Source organism: Scyliorhinus canicula, chromosome 2, assembly GCF_902713615.1.
Source record: "Scyliorhinus canicula chromosome 2, sScyCan1.1, whole genome shotgun sequence".
NCBI classification, from domain to species: domain Eukaryota; kingdom Metazoa; phylum Chordata; class Chondrichthyes; order Carcharhiniformes; family Scyliorhinidae; genus Scyliorhinus; species Scyliorhinus canicula.
In genome coordinates, this window is record NC_052147.1 from 123,227,781 (window position 1) to 123,250,013 (window position 22,233).

Sequence of the window (22,233 nt, forward strand, 5' to 3'; positions counted from 1 at the left end):
GAGGAGCCGCTGCGGGCAGCAATTGTAAGGCTCCATAGGTTTGTGGAGAAGGAAAAGATCCAGCGGTGGGCCAGGGAGAAATGAACTGTGAATTGGAGGGGAACAGGGTCTGAATATACCAGGACATTGGAGCGGAGTTGGCAAAAATGTGTGCTGGGTTTAACAGGACCATGGCGGCTCTATCGACGGTAGATCAGGTTCAGGATGCTGTGCCTGGTGAAACTGGGTGACATTTGAAGGCCAGGAGTATTATTTTGAGACCCAAGAGGAGGCTAATGACTTTATTAAAGAGCATAAACTGGGGAAAACTGAACTTTGATGGGAGACAAAGGAGTTGGCACAGCAGCGTTTGGAGGACACAGGTAGTGTGGGGGTTGGAGGGTGTGGGGGACTTTTATTTTTTCTCGAGCGGGGGGGGGGGGGATTTCATTGGGATGACTATTTGTTAAGGGGTAATAAGTTTGGAAGGAGGCAAGTGTCCCTCCCTCTCCTATTGCGGTGGTGCTAACTTATTGGCGGAGGTGACCTGTAGTTTTGGATGTGTCTTTGTTTGGGTGGAGGAGGGTGAAGTCCACAGGTAACCACTTGCACAGATCTAAGAGAAGGGGGAGTAGCCGTAGACAATGGCACAGGCAATGATTATGCAAATACCAAGAAAGGGAAGGACCCATTAGAATGTGGGCCATGCAGGCCCATATCACTGTTAAGTACGGACATAAAGGTGCTGTCTAGGTTAGTGGTGGAGAGGATGGAAGGACGCGTCCCGGGGGTGGTTGCAGAGGATCAAACAGGCTTTGTGACGGGCAGGCAACTCTTGAATAATATTAGGCGGTTATTGCATCTGATTATGACGCCGTCGAGGGGACGGGTACGGGAGGTGGTGGTGTCTAAGGATGCGGAGAAGGTCTTTGATCAGGTAGAGTGCAATTCCTGTATGAGGTCCTGGGAAGGTTTGGGTTTGGGCCATGGGTGTGTCTGCTCTACATGGCACCAGTGGCAAGTGTACCGACCAATGAGATGAACTCACAGAGTTTCGGGTTGCATAGGGGAATGAGCAGGGGTGTCCGCTTTAGCCGCTGCTGTTTGCACTAGCAATAGAACCCTTTGCAATGGCCCTTAGGGGGTCAGCAGAGTGGCAGGGGTTAGGAGGGGGAATTGAGAGTACTGGGTGTCGTTGTTTGTGGACAACTGTCAGTTATATGTGTCAGACCCACTGGAGAATATGGGGGTGATTATGAGCTTATTAGAGAGGTGCAGGGTTTCTTAGGCTATAAGTTGAACGTGGGTAAAAGTGAGATGTTCCCGTTGAATGTGTCGGGTTGGGGAGCTAATTTAGAGGGGTTATCATTTAGGGTAGCCAGGATAGGTTTAGGTATTTGGGGATCCAGGTGATGGGGGCGTGAGCGACATTGCATAAGTGGAGCTGAAAGTTGGTAGAGGAGATAAGGGAGGACTTTAGGAGTTGGGATACACCTCACCTGATGCTGGCAGGGAGGGTCCAAGTAGTGAAAATGAATGTCCTGCCAAGGTTCCTATTTATATTCCAGACGCTCCCGATTTTTATTCCGAATGCCTATTTTCGGAAGTTGGACGCAGTCATTTCAGAGTTTGCATGGGCGGGGAAGGTGCCCAGGGTGAGGAGGTGCCCAGGGTGGCTTTACCAAACCTGCTGCCCTACTATTGGGCGGCGAATGTGGGGAAAGTGAGACGGTGGAGGGAAGGAGAGGGGTCGGAATGGGTAAGGATGGAGGAGCAGTTTTTCAGGAGATCCAGCCTGAGGGCCATGGTAGTGGCGGCACTAACACTGGCACCGAGGCGGTACACGGTGAGCCCAGTGGTACAGTCCACAATTAGGGTGTGGAACCAGCTAAGGAGGCACTTCAGGATGGAGGGGATGTCGGTGTTAACGCAGTTTTGTGAAAACCACGGGTTTAAGCTGGGAGACGGATGGGATGTATCGGAGGTGGAGGGAGGTGGGGCTGATGAGAGCGAGGGATTTGTATTTGGAAGAGAGGTTCACAAGCCTAGAGGAGCTGAGGGAGAGGGTAGAGCTCCTGAAGGGAAGTGAATTTAGCTATTTACAAGTAAGGGACTTTGCACGGAAGGTGTGGAAAGTGTTTCCCATGTATGCCCTATTGGAACAATTGCTGCTTCGGGACATGGAAGGGGAGGGCAGGATTGGGGGCATATACGGGTGGCTGGGGGAGCCGGGGGAAGCGCAAGTGCAAGGATCAAGGGGAAATTGGAGGAGGAGTTTGGGGGAGGGGAGATAGGTTGGGGAGTGTGGAGTGAGGCACTGCGTAGGGTGAATTCGACCTCCTCGTGTGTGAGGATGAGCCTGATACAGTTTAAGGTAATACACCGGGTGCACATGGCCCAGGCGAGGATAAGTGGGTCGCTCAGGAAGTAGCAGATAAGGGTGAGAAGTGTGCGTGAGGACCAGCGAACCATATGTATATGATCTGGGGCTGTGAGAAGTTGGAGAGATACTGGGTGGGAGTGTTCGGTACGCTAGCAATGATTGTGGGGTAGAGGTCAGGCCGGACCCAATGGCGGCGATTTTTGGTACATCGGAAATGCCGGAGCTGATGGAGGGGAGGAAGGCCAACATCATGACCTTCACCTCTCTGGTTGCCTGTGGAAGAATTTTGATGGAATGGTGGCTGGCTACACCGCCGTGGGTGGCGGCCTTGCTGGGGTACCTGCACGTGTTCTTCCATTTGGATAAAATTAAGTTTGAATTGAGGGTTCAGCGGAGGGCTTTGAGGCACGGTGGGGATTGTTTGTGGCCATTGTTTGTCGGGGACGGGACGGGAGGTGGGTGGTGAAAAAGGGGGAAAACGTATATAGTCTGTAAAACTGCGAGATGGGAACCGTGTTCCGTGGATTGCTTATGTTTTTGTATTTTTGAATATGTTTGGAATAAAATACATTCTAAAAAAAGGAAGAAGATGGTAGATTCTGTAGGGAATAATCAAACAGCACCATGTTGGAGTAATGTTAATGCAATTTGGAGATTTGGAGTGCTCTTGTCTGGGTGGAAAAGGGGCAGTGTTCCTCTGAAATGCCAGGTAATAATTTACCACTGCATTCCTGCCATCACAGTGGCTGTTACAATCTTCCTCTGGCTCTGCAGCTGAACAGATAGACTGTTTGCAAGGGAGAACTTTTTAATTTGCATGTCCAACAATGTATCTAAGAGCCCCATTAACATTTTTGGACAGTACTGGGTAGGCTATGTGTTGCATGAGCTATGCATGGCATCAATACAGCTGAAGAAGGGTTCAAAGGTAAGATTTTGATTAATGTTTTTGGGGTTGACAATTGAGAGAGCTCCTCCAGGCTTCACAAATCAGCCTGGGCCACTGCTAGACAAATCTCTCTTACCCCACCAAGATTGACCCCCACATCTGCACACCCATGCTACCACAGCCTCCCTTCTTCCTAGCACAGTGGGCTAAACAGCTGACTTGTAATGCAGAACAAGGCCAGCATGGTACCATGGGCAGCACGGTAGCACAAGTGATTAGCACTGTGGCTTCAGAGTGCCAGGGTCCCAAGGTTCGATTCGCCGCTGGGTTACTGTCTGTGTGGGGTCTGCACGTTCTCCCCGTGTCTGCGTGGGTTTCCTCCAGGTACTCTGGTTTCCTCCCACAGTCCAAAGACGTGCAGGTTAGGTGGATTGGCCATGATAAATTGCCCTTAGTGACCAAAAAAGTTTAGGAGGGGTTATTGGGTTACGGGGATAGGTGGAAGCGAGGGCTTAAGTGGGTCGGTGCAGACTCAATGGGCCGAATGGCCTCCTTCTGCACTGTATGTTCTATGTCTAAGTAAGCAGGGCGGGTTAAATTCCTGTACCGGCCTCCCCGAACAGGCACTGGAATGTGGTGACTAGGGACTTTTCACAGTAACTGCACTGAATCCTACTTGTGACAATAAACGATTATTATTCTTTGAAGGTTGGCTGAACTCAGGCCCTCAGCCATGGCTGTCACTGACTGTGCCACATCTTGGACACCTTCACTCATGCTGCTGATGTTGTGCACCAGGCTCTCCACTGTGGTTGCCACCCTCGCAGTGTTGGCCTTGGTGCCACGAATTTCTGGCAACATCCCCTGCGCTCGTACTGTCTGGGACTCCTCCAATCAGCTATGGACATGCTGGAGTGTTGCTGACATCTCCCTCTGGATGCCCCGGCCACTCCCTAATGTCTCCATCAGCTTCGGGTAAACCTGTTCCAGATGCTCAGCATCTGGCTGGGACCCAGCTGAGACTGGGGATCCAACAGCTTTCTGACTGATGTTTTGCCCGGGGGTTCCTGCTTCCACCTCAGAATTTATTCATAGAATTTACAGTGCAGAAGGAGGCCATTCGGCCCATCGAATCTGCACCGGCTTTTGGATCTACCCAAGATCAACACCTCCACCTTATCCCCATAACCCAGTAACCCCACCCAACACTAAGGGTGATTTTGGACACTAAGAGCAATTTAGCAGGGCCAATCCACCTAACCTGCACATCTTTGGACTGTGGGAGGAAACCGGAGCACCCGGAGGAAACCCACGCAGACACGGGGAGGATGTGCAGACTCCGCACAGACAGTGACCCAAGCCTAAATCGAACCTGGGACCCTGGAGCTGTGAAGCAGTTATGCTATCCACAATGCTACCGTGCTGCCCCTGATGTGCATCAGCAGCTGTGTGGTGATCACCAGATTGTGCCCCCGAAGTCAGCCCACTAACATTGCCCAGCGAGGTGCAGGTATCTGTGCTGGTGGAGGGTGAGGGTGACAGCTGTGCCACAATGATCGTGGCATCATCAAAGCTCTCCTCTGAGGTGTTCTCCTCGAGTCAGGGGAGGGGGCCACTCTGGGCAGGCTGGCACCATTGGCTGAACAAACTGCGGGAGAAAGAACATGAAGTCAGTGGGAGGGATGAGTCAGTATGTATGTAATCACTCATGTGACAGTCCACCTGGGTGTGGCCCGGTGGATCCTTACCTCTGCGGCATACACCAATCTCTACATTGGCGATTGCCCAATCCTCGGCATACCCCATAACCTCCAGGGCCCGTTCCTCAAAGGTCATTATGGTTCTTATGTCCGGCACCCATCCACCAGTGTGGGCCCTCTCCCGACGATTGTGGGAGCGCTTGTCCTGCGGAGACACAGTGAGGGCATCGTTAGCGACATGTACAGCTCACATGGGGGGGGGGGGGAGGCTGGCGTGAAGGGAGGATTATTTTGATGGGTGAGTTGGGGTGAAGGGAGGGAGTGGATGGAGGGGTTGCACGGAGGGGGTTGAAGGGTGGGTTGGGGCAAATAGAGGGTTGGGGGGGGGGGTCTGGTCGCATTGCAGAATGGGGGTTTTCAGAGAAAGGGGCATCAATTCACCCATGCTGCCCGGCATACGTTGTTGAACTTTTTTCGACGCTGCATGCCAGTCCTCCTGCTCATGCTTCCCAAGTTAATGGCCACTGCCACTTCATCCCAAGTGGGACTAGCTGCCCTGTGACTCACCCTCCTGGACCTTTGGGGGAACAAGACATCCCTTTTGGCCTCCACTGCATCTAGGAGCCTCCCCAGGGCCGTGTCTCCAAATCTTGGGGCTGGTCGTCTCAGCGCTATGGCTGCGAGCTGAGTGGGGTTCTCTGTGCAAGAGCTGTTTGAATGCTGGTCTACCTTTTTAGTGGGGGAGGGGGGCGGGGGGTGGGGGGGGGGGGGGCTTCCGAGTGCGGTCTCGGCAAATTGGCTGGCGAGCCTTTATTTGTGACGTGAAGCTCGCGGGGCCTGATTAAGTGGACCAATTAGCATTGAATAGCATTGCCGACCTCGCCGGACTGAGCGCTGGGAAGCCCGCGGCAGTTCCCACTCACGACCACACTTCGAAATCATTCCGGAGAATCGCACCCTCAACAATTGACTGCTGGTCTATCAGCGAGTATATGGCTTTTGTGAGCCTGAATGTAGCTACAAAATATAAGACTGCATGTTCTGCTGTGGCTGTGAACATGGAACAGATGTCAGAATTCCGAAACCCAGTCATGGTCAAGATAACACAAACAAATGGCTTCTGTGAGTTGTACTAACATGACATCTGGTACAGTGTGTGTGTGAGAGAGAGAGATGAGAGACCATTGTGGGTGGAAAAATTCTAAATCTACAAACACACTGTGAGCAAATATTGGGCCAACTTCATAAAGTAAAATACTACAGATGCTGAAAATATGAAATTACAACAGGAAATGCTGGAAACATCAGGAAGCATCTGTGGAGGATCAGGAAATAGTTAACCTTCCAGATTTTATGGTCTCCCCGAAAGATGGGAAAATATTATGAATGAATAGAGCTGGAAAAGCAGGGAAACATGAGAAAATGACCACAGCACAATGAAGGGAAAAGAATGAGCTGCAAAGTGATTAGGTGGAACAGTGAAACAAGCTGGAAGCTTGGAATGTTTGATCTATCCAGGAGCCAGTGCAGACTCGATGGGCCGAATGGCCTCCTTCTGCACTGTAAATTCTATGAAAAGCTATGAAAGAAGTGAGTGGACTTCAAAATATTGTTCAATGTGGGTGATGAAGTGTTCATAGTTCAGAGGAAGATGCTTTTCCATCTCTATTCATTCATAATATTTTCCCATCTTTCGGGGAGACCATAAAATCTGGAAGGTTAACTATTTCCTGATCCTCCACAGATGCTTCCTGATGCTTCCTGTGTTCATAGTTCAGAGGAAGATTGCTCAGAATGGGTAAGTGAGGAAACTGACATAGCCAGTGTCATATTAACAGTTTTCAATTTGAAAACATCTGTAGAGAGTAAGGGGACCTGAGGGAGAATGCTAATTGGAATATGACATCCTGGGTGTGTGCATTCTGATCAAAATGTGTTAGCTCAGCGGGCTAAACAGCTGGTTTGTTTATTCAGGACGAGGCTAACAGCGAGGGTTCAGTTCCCATGCCGGCTGAGGTTATTCATGAAGGCCCTGCATTCTCAACCTCGCCCCTTACTGGAGGTGTGGTGATTCTCAGGTTAAATCACCACCAGTCAAAGTAGAAGGGGGAAAGCAGCCTATGGTCATCTGGGATTATGGCGACTTTACTTTACCTATGTTGGTGAAGACGATGGTAGTGGAAGGAAATGTTAGCACCAGGTTTACAATGAAATCTGTAAAGTGGGGTTGAGGCATAAAACTGGAGGTTTTGCTGAGGACAGATCAATGAAATATTAAAGTGAGTGACACACCGTCTCTGGTGGCTGGGTGGGGGATGCTTTTTAAACCATGTGCTATTGTGTGTATTCAGCATTTTGTGTTTCCGTTTTAAATTTGCAGATATTTTTCTCATTTAAAACTATTAAATTGACTTTATTGAGCCTCTAGTAGAGGGCGTTCGCCTCCAGAGTTATCGAGATATTACAATTAAAACCTGCAGTGGCCACCTAATTGCATTTGCGATTAAGCAATTCAGTTCACGTGCATCATCCAGAAGGGAAGGTGGATTTAAAGTTAACCCATGCATGACCAAATTAATCCCCCGGATTGATTTTGGAGGGGGCGGGTGTGAGAGGGGGATTCCCCCCTCCCTTTTTATGGAATCAGGATTTCTGTCACTTCATGTCAGAGGGATCATGAATGGTGGGGCAAGCGCCTGGCATTCCCCAACGCACCTATCTCAAGGCAATGTTGCACTGACACTAATTTCCCCGAGTGCATCCCCCTCCTCTCCACACAACGGGGACAAGTTTCATTTACCCCGATTGGAAGGAGGATTTCCTGTGTCTAGGAGTGACAGGCAGCTGTATGGAGAGTCCTGGGTCGCTTGGTTACAGTTACAGAGTGAAACTCCCTACCGCAGGCAACTGTTACAATGTCTCTGTCGGCTTCCCTGTGAGTGTTTCATTGTCAGAAGGTGGACCTGCTGAGTTGGAACAGCCCGGAGTGTGGCCCGGGGGAGGGGCTTTGCTTTCAGCTGGTAACAGGCGACTCACGGGTCTCTCTGGCTCAGTCCTGACCCCTCAGCATCTGAAACTCCTGTCTGTCTATGCGATTGCAGCAGGTTAGAGAGTAACCCGATCGATTTACTCCATTACAAACTTCTGTAGGTCGACAGGGAATTTGCTGTGTTGGAAAAACAGTCTTTGAAATTGCGCCAGAGTTGCAGAAAATGTTACTGTTTCTTATAACCGCGAATGCATACCTCTTTTTTGTTGTTGTGTTCTTATGATCCTCAGGGAGAATTGAATGGATATGGGGGTGGGTAGGGGAGTGCCTGTCAGACCGAATGGATGCTTCCCGTTTCTCCATCTTTCTATGTTCCTACCATCCATGTTTTACTTGCTCGATTACCACTCATGATGAAGGGGCTGGTTTAGCTCACTAAGCTAAATCGCTGGCTTTTAAAGCAGACCAAGCAGGCCAGCAGCACGGTTTGATTCCCGTACCAGCCTCCCCGAACAGGTGCCGGAATGTGGCGACTAGGGGCTTTTCACAGTAACTTCACTTGAAGCCTACTCGTGACAATAAGCGATTTTCATTTTCATTTTCATTACCTTTTGATTGCTGGTGCTGGATCTAAATCCTGAGCCACAACACCATCAATGTGTGAGTTTAATGGAGCAATGCACATTGAAGTCTAAAATTGCTGATCTTATGTTCGACTTGGTAAATTGAAGAATGTCAATTGTAGAAAATACAGAAAAAAAAAACACTGGAAGCTCTCAGCAGGCCAGGCAGTGTCTGTGGAGGGAAACCCAGTGTTAAGTTTCAGGTTAATGACCCTTCTTCAGGACCCTCTATTGAGGAAAGCAATTTGTAATGGAAAGTGTGACCAAATAATGTGACATTAGGGAGGGAGTAAGATTTAAGGTAGTGTGTGCCCAATGCAAGGTTTTTCTTAATGTTTTGTCGAGACAGTTGACTAAAGTGAATTGACTTTAACCATTGTAAGATGTTGAGGTATTAATGGTCCACTCAACACAGATGGCATCCTTCTAATGAGTACCAAACTTCATTTACCATGGCCGCCAAGGCAGCTTGGGGCATGGTGCCTGAAGGAGGAGAAATCAGCCAATCAGGCGATGGATAGTGACCACAGAGAGATTAATCATTTAATTTTTTGAAGTGATGCCCCATTGTAAGTTCTGGTAATAAGACCTTGCCCTACAGCAGCACTGGTACGGAATGCTTGTTTGTGACTTTGATTTTCATGCTCATCAATTATCATATATTAATGATCAGGTCTTGGGTACACATTTCAAAGTTTGTGGATGACATGAAACTTTGAAATGTAGTTTACAGTGAGGAAGATAATGGGAGGATATCTGTAAACTGGAAATGGGCAGATATATGATGGGTGAAATTTAATGCAGAGAAGTGGAAGTGTTACATTTTAGGAGGAAAATGCCAAGCAGTATGAGCTCAATTATATAATTTTAAAGGGGGTGCAGAGACATGGGTATATATGCGTACAAATCTTTCAAATTGACAGGATGTGTTGAGAAGGCTGTTTGAACAATATGGGATATTTGGCTTTATTGACGGAGCGGAATTTAATTCTCTCCACCGTGGCGAGTTTGGTGGTGGGGCATTTACTCAAGTGGTAGAGTGGCAGGTTAGGACACACCACCTTCCCATCTCTGCCCCTATTAAGTCTGCGGCAGGAAGGCCAATGGATAGCCTTCCCGGCCCACTGCCAAATCACCCAGTGGTGGGCGGAGGGACTCGCATGTGGGAATTGTGAAAAGCAAACTTTTTGAGGGGGTTGCTTGTGGGCTTCCAGAGTTTCTCATTTCCCCACCACCACCACTCCACTCGCCCACCACAATTTCCTGGCAAAATCTGTCTGGGCCCCTTGGTGATTGAGCATTGCTGACAATAGCCGCAGCCTCATTCAGATGGAAAAAACACTTCAAATGCAAAAGTTGAATCCAGTTACCAATTTGAAATTGGGACCAGTCTGGCAACAGTGGATGCTGGATGTCACCAGTTGGCCTTCTATGGTTGAGGACAGTTGACACCAATAGTTGACACTGGTTGGTGCCAGATCTGGAATGCACACAATGTCCAGTTGAACAGTACTATGACCTGGTAACCATAACAATAGTCTCCTCCAAGGATCTGGCAAAAATAATAGTCTTATTCAGGAGGAAGACTAAACATCAGCCCAGAAAGATGAGGTCAATTGTAAAAGACTGGTCTATTTTGTACTACATGTGAGTGATGAGGATACAATTTTCTAGTGAAGTATATCAATTTTCTAACAAACATTGTACAGTAAACATTTGTATTATCCAGCACTCTGCCACCAGAATTCTCTTACTGGAATTTCTGATCCACTTTACCAACTGAAAACAATAAAGAAGCTATCTGGAACCCATATCTGTAATCTATATTATTTTATACTTGAATTTATATTTTAATGTTGAAGGTGAGAAGTAGAAAGAATATTGGTCTTTAATTCCTGTGTGCTTGCATATTAATTCATGCTAAAAATATTGCTCTGTATTCCATTGGTAAATGGAACTCTCTATTAGCTGCCACTACCCATTCCCCACGCATGACGATTTTCCTGTCTGATGTAAATAAGAAAATGCACAATTCTTCCCTGGTGTGGATTAAACTCTGTCAAACAACAGTTCCTGCCCCAACTGGAACCTAAATTCTTCTCAAACATGCTGTATATATTAATATCCAAACCCGATGTCTGTCAATCTCCCTGACTGACTAGAGAGCTCTGTATGTCTATTACCGTCCCAGACTTGAGTCTCCAGTGAAAGAGTGAGAAAATAGCAACTAAATAAGCAATGAGCGGTCTTTAACCCTTCCTCCCACAATGCTGTGTGGGGAGGGTTAGCTTGTTAAGCTGCCTGTTGAAGTTAGCACTTTGAATTACAAGGCTTGTTCACTGAAGAGGAAGCTATGCAGCATCTGCATTATCTGACAGTGAAGTGCCTCCTCCCACAATCAACATCAGGTTGCAACCTGCTTTTGGATGTGCTTGACTACACCCTTTGATTCAATGCTGATGCTTTCTACAAATAAAGAACAAACATCAAAATGTTTAGCTGGGCTCCCATCTAATCTTCCTAATCATTTTAAATGGCTTGTGTAGCTCCAGGAGATAACTCTTTCTTTCATTATTGCCAAATCAAACTTCACAGCAGTATTATAATTCATTACTGAACATAGAGACCGTATCCTCTTCTTGGATAATTCCCAATTGTATGGTATTCATTTTTCTATATTTAGCATTGATAACTGTACAGTTTTCCTTCTGTTTAACAGTCGGGCACATTTGCCACATATCTGTTGTTACACTTCTTTTTTGTACTTGAAATCTGATCGCCTGCATCACTGCTGTCTCTAATGTCAGAGTTGTATCAAATTATAGGCATTCATTCAAACCCTCATCCATGACTAATTTGTCCCTATTTCTCTGGGTACAACTCGCATCATTATACTAATCTCTGAAGCTTATTTATTAATAATTCTGTATTTGTTTTCTTCTTCAATTTAGTTCTTCACTGGTCATGTTTTTCATGATTGTGAAAAGCTATTTAATTTCCTCATCATTGCATAGAGCCGTTTTTGTCATCTGTAAAATTGAATGAGCGACAAAAATTTTCTGCTTTATTACACATGCAGTAAATTAATGTCCCAAATGTTGTGATCAGTTGTGAAGGAACAACGTTTGTCATTCACTAAACTGACAGCTGCCCACAAAGTTTGTGCAGGCTTTTCAGCAGTGACATGCAATACTGATATCTGATCCAGCACTGTGCCCACTACAGGGCATCTGTCAGATGTGTGAACAGGGAGAGGAACAGTGAGGCTCTTCAATGCATCGGGTTAAAGAATCTTCACTGAAGCCCACAATAGTTCAAACCAGGAAGTATATAATTACATGAAAATCATGTAGAGAAGCGGAAAGAAAGATGGGATTAAGAGAAGGGGATAAAGGAGACAGACAAAATCTTGCCACTTGGAAGAAAATAGAGTCCACACTTATGAAATAAAATTTTCACAACCAGGAAAATTGTTTGGCAGTACCTATCAATTATCAGTGTTAAACATTCACGTGCCTTTGAATGCACTAGCCCTAATGTTTCCTGAACATTTTGTTTGGGATTATTCCAACTTCATACATATATTTCAAAGATGGGCCCATTGGCGAATTTCTGTTAAAGGGCAGCTTGTGAAGCAGTGGGATAACTCCGGCTGCATCTTCTGGATTTTCGTGCAAGTATGTACTCCAAACATTACTGTCCAATTGATAGTTTGTTAATGCAAAAAGTGGACTTTCTATTTACTATTTGTTTACTTAAGCTTCCAGTTTTTACTGACTTATTCATCCTACAAGCTTGGAAAACATGTTATTTAATTTTGAGGAACTTTTGAACTATCCGCTTCTGTCATAGATTTGCATGATTGTTACATTTTTGCTGTTTCCTCACTCTTGGTTTTGGATTTCATCTTTGCTGCTTAAATGGCTTTCTGCTTTTCTTGATTGTTGAGAATTGTCCGGCTTCAGTAATTTGGTTACTTTTGTGTTCCGTGACTATAGAATCCCTACAGTGTAGAAGGAGGCCATGTGGCCCATTGATTCTGCACTGTCTCACCGAAAGAACACTCCAACCCACTCCCGCAGTATCCCCATAACCCCAACTAATTACACGTCAATTTTAACATGGCCATTCCACTTAACCTGCACATCTTTGGACCAGTCTATGATGTAACATATTCAAGTTTCAGTGTAGCACAGATGAGTGCGGAAGTATCAGTGGTATCTTTTGGATGGAATGTTAATTAAAGGCCCCATCTCAGCCTACTAAATTGTACAAGAAATATCCCATGTGACATTTTGAAGGGGAGCAAAGAAGGCACAGTATCCTGACAATCATTGTATTATTCATATTCAACATAGCTTTTAAAAGAAACTGATTGGAGCATTATCTTATTGCTGTTTCTTTTATTTTTATAGCTTTAGAATGGACAATTATTTTTTTCCCACTGAAGGGGAAATTTAGCATAGCCAATTCACCTCCCCTGCACATCATTTTGGATTATGGGGGTGAGACCCACACAGTCATGGGGAGAACGTGCACTCCACAGGGACAGTGACCCGGCGCCGGGATTGAACCCGGATCCTCGGTGCCATGAGGCAGTAGTGCTAACCATTGTGCTACCGTGCTGTTATGAGGTTTTGCTGTGAAAACCTGCCACGTTTCCTACGTTGCAACATTGAATACTTACTGTCTGTGAAATAGTTTGTGGAAGGCCGTGGTTCTTCAAAGTTCCAAACAAATGTAAATATTTCTTCTGTGTTCTTTTCAACTAAAATGTCCATGGTTAGTTTTCCTGATTTGTTTTGTTAATAAACTGCTTTGAGGTGTAGCAAATAATTGATTTTTAAAAAAAATTCTGAGATGATGCTGGCAAAATTCCATTTATTGCAGATCTTTAGTGGCCCTGAAATCAGTCCTCGTGCTGATGTTGCTCCCTGAATGGTTTTTGGTAAGAATTGTTCCGAAATTGGCCACTGCCGATTGTTGTGTTAGGTGCACTGGTCTAACACTGGCTGCAACTGGATACAGTTTAGATCAGAAAGATACTCCAGACCTTGAAGTTAGTTTAGTCAGATTTATTGAACTAATAGCATAGTTCTCTGTGAGTTCGACTCTCTGCAAACTTAAGTGTGGTTACTCGGTCTGACTGAACCAGACTGGCTCTTAGCCACATGGAGGAGGTGTGAGATTGTAACAACCCCCTTGACAGACTCTCTAGATGTTCATCAGTGGAAAGAGGCAGAGTGTGAGTGCCTTGTGTCTTTTATAGTCAGATCCCACCCCTGAGTGTCCTGCCTGTTTATCGGTCATGTCCTGTTCTATGTCCATTAGCTGCTTGTCTGTATATCATTGTGTGTGTCTGCATTTGACAAAAATGAAGTAATAACAAATAGATGCCTAAGTGTGGATGATGTGTGAATTGGGGAACTTGTATATCGTGAGTTTCCTACAAAATTCTGGTGTTGTCCAACTAAGGGATCTATGGGATTTATCCTAAGATTCTCTGGGAAGCTAGGGAGGAGATCGCTGAGCCTTTGGCTTTGATCTTTAACTCATTTTTGTCTACAGGAATAGTGCCAGAAGACTGGAGGATAGCGAATGTTGTCCCCTTGTTCAAAGAAGGGGAGTAGACCAGTGAGCCTTACTTCTGTTGTGGGAAAAGTCTTGGAAAGGTTTATAAGAGATAGGATGTATAATCATCAAATTATAAAAATGGAAAGGAATCATTTGAATAGAGATAGTCAACATGGCTTTGTGAAGGGTAGGTCGTGCCTCACAGACCTTATTGAGTTCTTCGAGAAGGTGACCAAAGAGGTGGATGAGGGTAAAGCAGTTGATATGGCGTATATGGATTTCAGTAAAGCGTTTGATAAGGTTCCCCACGGTAGGCTATTGCAGAAAATACAGAGGCATGGGATTCAGGTGATTTAGCAGTTTGGATCCGAAATTGGCTAGCTGATAGAAGACAAAGGGTGGTGGTTGATGGGAAATGTTCAGACTGGTGTCCAGTTACTAGTGGTGTACCACAAGGATCTGTTTTGGGGCCGCTGCTGTTTGTCATTTTTATAAATGACCTGGAGGAGGGCGTAGAAGGATTGGTGAGTAAATTTGCAGATGACACTAAAGTCGGTGGAGTTGTAAACAGTGCAGAAGGATGTTACAAGTTACAGAGGGACATAGATAAGCCGCAGAGCTGGGCTGACAGGTGGCAAATGATGTTTAATGCAGAAAAGTGTGAGGTGATTCATTTTGGAAGGAATAACAGGAAGACAGAGTACTGGGCTAAAGGTAAGATTCTTGGTAGTGTGGACGAGCAGAGAGATCTCGGTGTCCATGTCCATAGATCCCTGAAAGTTGCCACCCAGGTTGAGAGGGTTGTTAAGAAGGCGTACGGTGTGTTAGCTTTTATTGGTAGAGGAATTGAGTTTTGGAGCCATGAGGTCATGTTGCAGTTGTACAAAACTCTGGTGCGGCCGCATTTGGAGTATTGCGTGCAGTTCTGGGCGCCGCATTATAGGAAGGATGTGGAATCATTGGAAAGGGTACAGAGGAGATTTACAAGGATATTGCCTGGTATGGAGGGAAGATCTTACGAGGAAAGGCTGAAGGACTTGAGGCTGCTTTCGTTAGAGAGAAGAAGGTTAAGAGGTGACTTAATTGAGGCATACAAGATGATCAGAGGATTAGATAGGGTGGACATTGAGAGCCTTTTTCCTCGGATGGTGATGTCCAGCACAAGGGGACATAGCTTTAAATTGAGGGGAGATAGATATAGGACAGATGTCAGAGGTAGGTTCTTTACTCAGAGTAGTACGGGCGTGGAATACCCTGCCTGCAACAGTAGTGGACTCGCCAACACTAAACGCATTCAAATGGTCATTGGATAGATATATGGACAATAAGGGAATAGTGTAGATGGGCTTTAGAGTGGTTTTACAGGTCGGCGCAACATCGAGGGCCGAAGGGCCTGTACTGTTCTATGTTAGGGAAAACATTTTTTAAAATTCTGAAATCTAGGGATTCTTTTTCTTCATACCTCTTGAGCAGGAATATGGTCCAATTGTGGATTGTCCATCCGGGATCAGGGGTAGAAAAGCTCAACCCATTTTAACAGTTTGTGCTTTTTTCCACACCTAACCAAAATGTGGTTTCTGCTAGGCAATAAAAATAAGAAACTGGCAAGCAGTGGTCTGTAATGAGCAGCACAATGGTGCAGTGGTTAGCACTTCTGCCTCATGGCGCCCAGGACCTTGGTTCGATCCCAGACCTGGGTCCCTGTCCATGTGAAGTTTGCACATTCTCCCTGTGTCTGTGTGGATCTCACCCCACATCCCAAAAGATGTGCAGGGTAGGTAGATTGGCCATGCTAAATTGCCCCTTAATTGAAAAAAAAAAGAATTGGGTACTCTAAATTTTAAAAAAGCAGTGGTCTGTCATTGGCCATTATTCTGGGTTGTTTTTGGATGTATATATTAATGCATTTATGTTAGCAATTTGCTTCCCAGGCCGCTGCTCAAAAGCATAGTTGTAGGCCACCAACAACAAGGCCCAATGCTGCACCCTCATCGAGACTATGGACTGTATGGGCCTATCTTTCCTTAAAAGCCCCATCAATGACCTGTGGTCAGTCACTATGTCGAACCGTCGACGGTACACATACTGGTGGAATTTCATCACACCGAATATAACTGTTAAGCCTTCCTTCTCACCAAGAGGTTTGAAGACTGTAATGCTTGCTTCACAACTCAGAAGGCTTCCTCTTGGGACTTTCTCCATTACCACAGCTGGTTCTTCCTTAATAGCTAGTGTAATGGTGCCAATGTTGTGGCTAAAATAAACCTTCCTTAATAATTGACCATACCGAGGAAGGATTTAAGCTTGTTGATATTTTTGGGTGCAGGGTGTATGGCCTTGACCTTGGCTTCTTAACTACTTGTTGCCTGCTAGCTTTTGTGCTTCATGCAAGAGAGCATCCAGATCCATCTAAATTTCACTCAAGTGCAGTCTCTCTTCATTTTGATCATGTGGCTAGCACTGTGGCTTCACAGACCCAGCATGCCAGGTTCAATTCCCCGCTGGGTCACTGTCTGTGAGGAGTCTGCACATTCTGTCCGTATCGGCGTGGGTTTCCTCCGGGTGCTCCGGTTTCCTCCCACAGTTCAAAGATGTGCAGGTTAGGTGGATTGGCCATGCTAAATTGCCCTTAGTGTCCAAAACGTTTAGGTGGGGTTATTGGATTACGGGGTTACGGGAATAGGGTGGAAGTGAGGGCTTAAGTGGGTCAGTGCAGAATCAATGGGCTGAATGGCCTCCTTCTGCACTGTATGTTCTATGTCTATGATTCCTCCTACTGAAGTGCAAGACCTCACTTGCCCACATTGATCTCTGTTTGCCAGGTTTTCACTCAGATTCCAATCTATCTATATCCCATTGCAGAATCACAATATCCTCATCACCACATTCTCTTCCACCTATTTTTGTATCATCGGCACATTTGGAAACCTTACATTCCTCTCCAATGCACGTTGCTGTCACATTTTAAATGGGGGAAACTATTTCAACCTAAGAGTGATGACTTCCAAGGGATGGCACAGTGGTTAGCACTGCTGCCTCATGGCGCTGAGGACCCGGGTTTGATCCTGGCCCCCGGTCACTGTCCGTGTGGAGTTTGCATATTCTCTCGTGCCTGCGTGGGTCTCGCCCCCTGATGTACCATCAATTCGACTCAAGACACATTTAGGATCCGAAATGTGGCTTTAATCTGCTAGTTGTTAGCCCGGTGGTCGACTACAGAGAAAGGTTGACCGCCGGGAACTCTGGGTACTTATACCCCGCCTCGGAGGCGGGGCCTACTTGCCTCTCGACCAATTGGAGAGCAGTCACATGACTAGCCCCAACCAATCGGACGAGAGGCACATGACCAGCCAGAGCCAATGGGAAGCCAGTGCTCTGCACGAATGGCAGTGCTCATTTCCATACCATCACACCCCCACAACCCAAAAATGTGCAGGGTGGAGATAGATATAGGACAGGTGTCAGAGGTAGGTTCTTTACTCAGAGAGTAGTGAGGGCGTGGAATGCCCTGCCTGCAACAGTAGTGGACTCACCAACACTAAGGGCATTCAAATGGTCATTGGATAGGCATATGGATGATAAGGGAATAGTGCAGATGGGCTTTAGAGGGGTTTCACAGGTCGGCGCAACATTGAGGGCCGAAGGGCCTGTACTGCGCTGTAATGTTCTATGTTCTATGTAAGTTGATTGGCCACGCTAAATTGCCGCTTAATTGGAAATAAATAATTCTGTACTTTAAATTTATATGTAAAAGAAGTGATGATTTTCTAAATGCATTATTGGTTACACGGTAACTTCAGTTTGATGTGGAGATGCCGGCATTGGCCTGGGGTGAGCACAGTAAGAAGATTTACAACATCAGGTTAAAGTCCAACAGGTTTGTTTCAAACACTAGCTTTCAGAGCACTGCTCCTTCCTCAGGTGAATGAAGAGATATGTTCCAGAAACATATATATAGACAAAGTCAAAGATGCCAGACAATGCTTTGAATGCGATTATTTGCAGGTAATTAAGTCTTTACAGATGCAGAGATAGGGGTAACCCCAGGTTAAAGAGGCATGAATTGTCTCAAGCCAGGACAGTTGGTAGGATTTCACAAGCCCAGGCCAGATGGTGGGGGATGAATGTAATGCAACATGAATCCAAGGTCCCGGTTGAGGCTGTACTCATGTGTGCGGAACTTGGCTATAAGTTTCTGCTCGGCGATTTTGCATGGTCGCGCATCCTGAAGGCCGCCCTGGAGAACGCTTACCTGGAAATCAGAGGCTGAATGCCCTTGACTGCTGAAGTGTTCCCCGACTGGAAGGGAATATTGCTGCCACGCGATTGTCTTGCATCTTTGATTTTGTCTATATATATGTTTCTGGAACATACCGCTTCATTCACCTGAGGAAGGAGCTGCGCTCCGAAAGCTAGTGTTTGAAACCAACCTGTTGGACTTTAACCTGGTGTTGTAAGACTTCTTACTGACTTCAGTTTGAAGTAGGCTTGTCTTTGATGCAATCTCTTGGCTGCACCTCAGTGAAGGGAAAAATATCATGAGATTTTAACTAATTAATTTTAAGAATCAGCGTATTGAGCAGACATTTCCATAAAAGGTAGGTACTCTTAAAATGAATGATTTTAGTTAGCGGAGAATGCATTCTATTTCTTCAGTCGGATTCATAGCTAATGAAATTAGAAATGCATTGAAATATGATTTATTGCTGTGTACCTTTAATGACATTGCCTTATTTTTCAAGAATGACATTATGCACAAGAGGTGGTCATTGAATGATCCCAAACAATCACTATTGCAGCACGAATGGAAGAACTCAAGCCAATCAAAACATTTAGAAGGAATAAAATCAGGTATACACTAAATCTGACTTTTAAAGGATAGGTTTCACAGAAGGAAGCCATTGTGTCCTTTGTTTTATGATACAAGGCATTAACTTTAAATGATTTAACAAGACAATATTAAATAAATATTGTAATAAATATTTGGACTTTTAGTGCACAATCTCAATTTAAAATTTTTTTGAACTGCATCTTCAGTTAATGAACGGGCCTAGGCTAGAGTGAGAATCTTTCTTTTCTGCTAGCTGTGAGGAATGGTTTTTAAAAAAATAATTTTTATTTAAATTTCTGAAAAATGTATAACAACAGAACAATAATAATAATAACAATAATAAACACCCCCCGGCACCCGTAACAAAGCATATAACGACCCCCCCCCTAAACCCATTAAACAATAAATTAAATTAACATAAACAATGCCCCCCTGAAACCCCCCCCCCCCCAGGTTGCTGCTGCTGCTGACCTAGTTCCCTATCGTTGAGCCAGAAAGTCGAAGAAAGGCTGCCACCGCCTAAAGAACCCTTGTACCGACCCCCTCAGGGCGAATTTGACCTTCTCCAGCTTAATGAATCCCGCCATGTCATTGATCCAGGTCTCCACGCTTGGGGGTCTCGCATCTTTCCATTGCAACAAGATCCTCTGCCGGGCTACTAGGGACGCAAAGGCCAAAACACCGGCCTCTTTCGCCTCCTGCATTCCTGGCTCCACCCCAACCCCAAATATCGCGAGTCCCCAGCCTGGCTTGACCCTGGACCCTACCACCCTCGATACCGTCCTCGCCACCCCCTGCCAGAATTCCCCCAGTGCTGGGCATGCCGAAAACATATGGGCATGATTCGCTGGGCTCCCCGAACACCTAATGCACCTGTCCTCACCCCCAAAAAACCTGCTCATCCTCGTCCCGGACATATGAGCCCTGTGCAGTACCTTGAACTGGATGAGGCTAAGCCTCGCACATCAAGAGGAGGAGTTCACCCTCTCCAGGGCGTTCGTCCATGTCCCCTCCTGAATCTGCTCCCCCAGCTCCACTTCCCACTTAGCCTTCAGCTCCTCTACCGATGCCTCCTCCACCTCCTGCATCACCTGGTAGATGTCAGACACCTTCCCATCCCCGACCCACACCCCCGAAAGCACCCTATCCCTTACCCCCCATGGGGGCAGCAAAGGGAACCCCTCCACCTGCCACCTAGCAAACGCCTTGACCTGAAGGTACCTGAACATATTCCCCGGGGGGGAGCTCAAACTTCTCCTCCAGCTCACCCAGGCTCGCAAACCTCCTGTCAATGAACAGGTCTCCCAACTTCCTAATGCCCGCCCTGTGCCACCCCAGGAACCCGCCATCAATGTTCCCTGGGCCAAACCGGTGGTTCCCCTGCAGCGGGGCCTCCACCGAGCCCCCTGTGTTGCCTCCACTGCCCCTAAATCTTGAGGGTAGCCGCCACCACCGGGCTCGTAGTGTATCTCGTTGGAGGGAGCGGCAACGACGCCGTTACCAGTGCCTTCAGGCTCGTGCCTCCGCAGGACGCCATCTCCATACGTTTCCATGCTACCCCCTCCCCATCCATTACCCACTTACGTACCATCGAGACATTAGCCGCCCAATAGCACCCAGAGAGGTTGGGCAGCGCCAACCCCCCTCTATCCCTGCCCTGCTCCAAAAAGACTCTCCTCACCCTCGGAGTCCCGTGCGCCCAAACAAATCCCAGAATGCTGCTGTTCACCCCCTAAAAAAGGCCCTCGGAATGAAAATGGGGGAGGCATGGAAACAAAAACAAAAACCTCGGGAGCACCGTCATTTTAACGGACTGTACTCTACCCGCCAACGACAGCGGCAGCATATCCCACCTTTTAAACTCCTGCTCCACCAACCTAGTAAAATTAAGCTTATGCAAAGTCCCCCAACTCCTAGCCACCTGAACCCCCAGGTACCTAAAACTCCTCACTGCCCGTTTTAGCGGGAGCCTACCAATCCCCTCTCCCTGATCTCCCGGGTGTACAACAAACAGCTCGCTCTTGCCCAGGTTCAACTTGTAGCCCGAGAAACTCCCAAACTCAGCAAGAATCTCCATCACCTCCGGCATTCCCCCACCGGGTCTGCTACATACAGCAGCAAGTCATCTGCATAAAGCGACACTCGGTGCTCCTCCCCACCCTGCACCAAACCCCTCCACCTCCCTGACTCCCTGAGCGCCATGGCCAGAGGCTCAATTGCCAATGCCAAAAACAAGGGGGACAGGGTAGAGCCTGAAGTACTCGGACCTCCTCCCATTTGTCGCTACACTTGCCATCGGGGCCTCGTACAGCAACCTCACCCATTTAATAAACCCCTCCCCAAACCCGAATCTCTCTAACACCTCCCACAAGTACCCCCACTCAACCCTATCAAAGGCCTTCTCCGCAACCAATACCACCACAATCTCCGCCTCTCCTTCTGCCGCTGGCATCATTATCACATTTAGCAGCCTTCGCACGTTAGTGTTCAGCTGCCTCCCCTTCACAAAACCCATCTGATCTTCATGTATCACCCCCGGCACACAGTCCTCTATTCTAGTGGCCAAGATCTTCGCCAGCAACTTGGCGTCCACGTTCAACAGTTAAATTGGCCTATATGATCCACACTGCAAGGGGTTCTCATCTCGCTTCAGGATCAGAGAAATCAGCGTCCGTGACATCGTCGGGGGCAAAACTCCCCCCTCCCATGCCTCGTTAAAGGTCCGAACCAACAGGGGGCCCAACAGGTCCGCGTATTTTTTATAAAATTCAACTGGGAACCCATCAGGTTACGGCGCCTTCCCCGACTGCATGTGGCCAATCCCTCTAACCAGCTCCTCCAACTCGATCGGCGCCCCCAGTCCCTTCACCTGCTCCTCTTGCACCTTGGAAATCGCAGCCTGTTCAAAAAGCTCTCCATTCCCCCCCCACCACCGGCGGCTCCGACCGGTACAGTTCCCTGTAGAAGTCCCTAAAGACCCCATTGACCTCTGCCCCCTGCCGCACCACATTCCCATCCCTATCTTTCCCTCCACCAATCTCCCTAGCCGCGTCCCGCTTGCGAAGCTGATGCGCCAGCATCCTGCTCGCCTTCTCTCCATATTCGTAGACCGCTCCCTGCGCCTTCCTCCACTGTGTCTCCGCCTTTCTGGTGGTCAATAAATCAAACTTGGCCTGCAGGCTACACCGCTCCCCCAGCAATCCCTCCTCCGGGGCCTCCGCAGCTGTGAGGATTGTTAAGTAAAACAAGTTGGACATTTTCAGTT

The 22,233-nt window shown here is 47.0% G+C and overlaps 1 protein-coding gene across 6 annotated transcripts in view; it reads left to right on the forward strand.

Moving 5' to 3' along the window:
• Positions 1–6,991: 6,991 nt before the first annotated feature.
• The window catches only part of LOC119957921, a 200,775-nt gene continuing 185,533 nt past the window's right edge, over positions 6,992–22,233 (forward strand). The window contains exons 1-2 of one of the 6 annotated variants that reach the window (XM_038786166.1): positions 6,992–7,230; positions 18,880–18,988. In XM_038786166.1, coding sequence (XP_038642094.1) covers positions 18,889–18,988 — 100 coding nt within the window. In that variant the 5' untranslated portion in view covers positions 6,992–7,230; positions 18,880–18,888. Of the gene's footprint in view, positions 7,231–7,305; positions 8,056–18,879; positions 18,989–22,233 lie in introns of those variants that run through there. The other 5 variants (XM_038786140.1, XM_038786130.1, XM_038786157.1 and 2 more) reach the window with 5 other exon arrangements.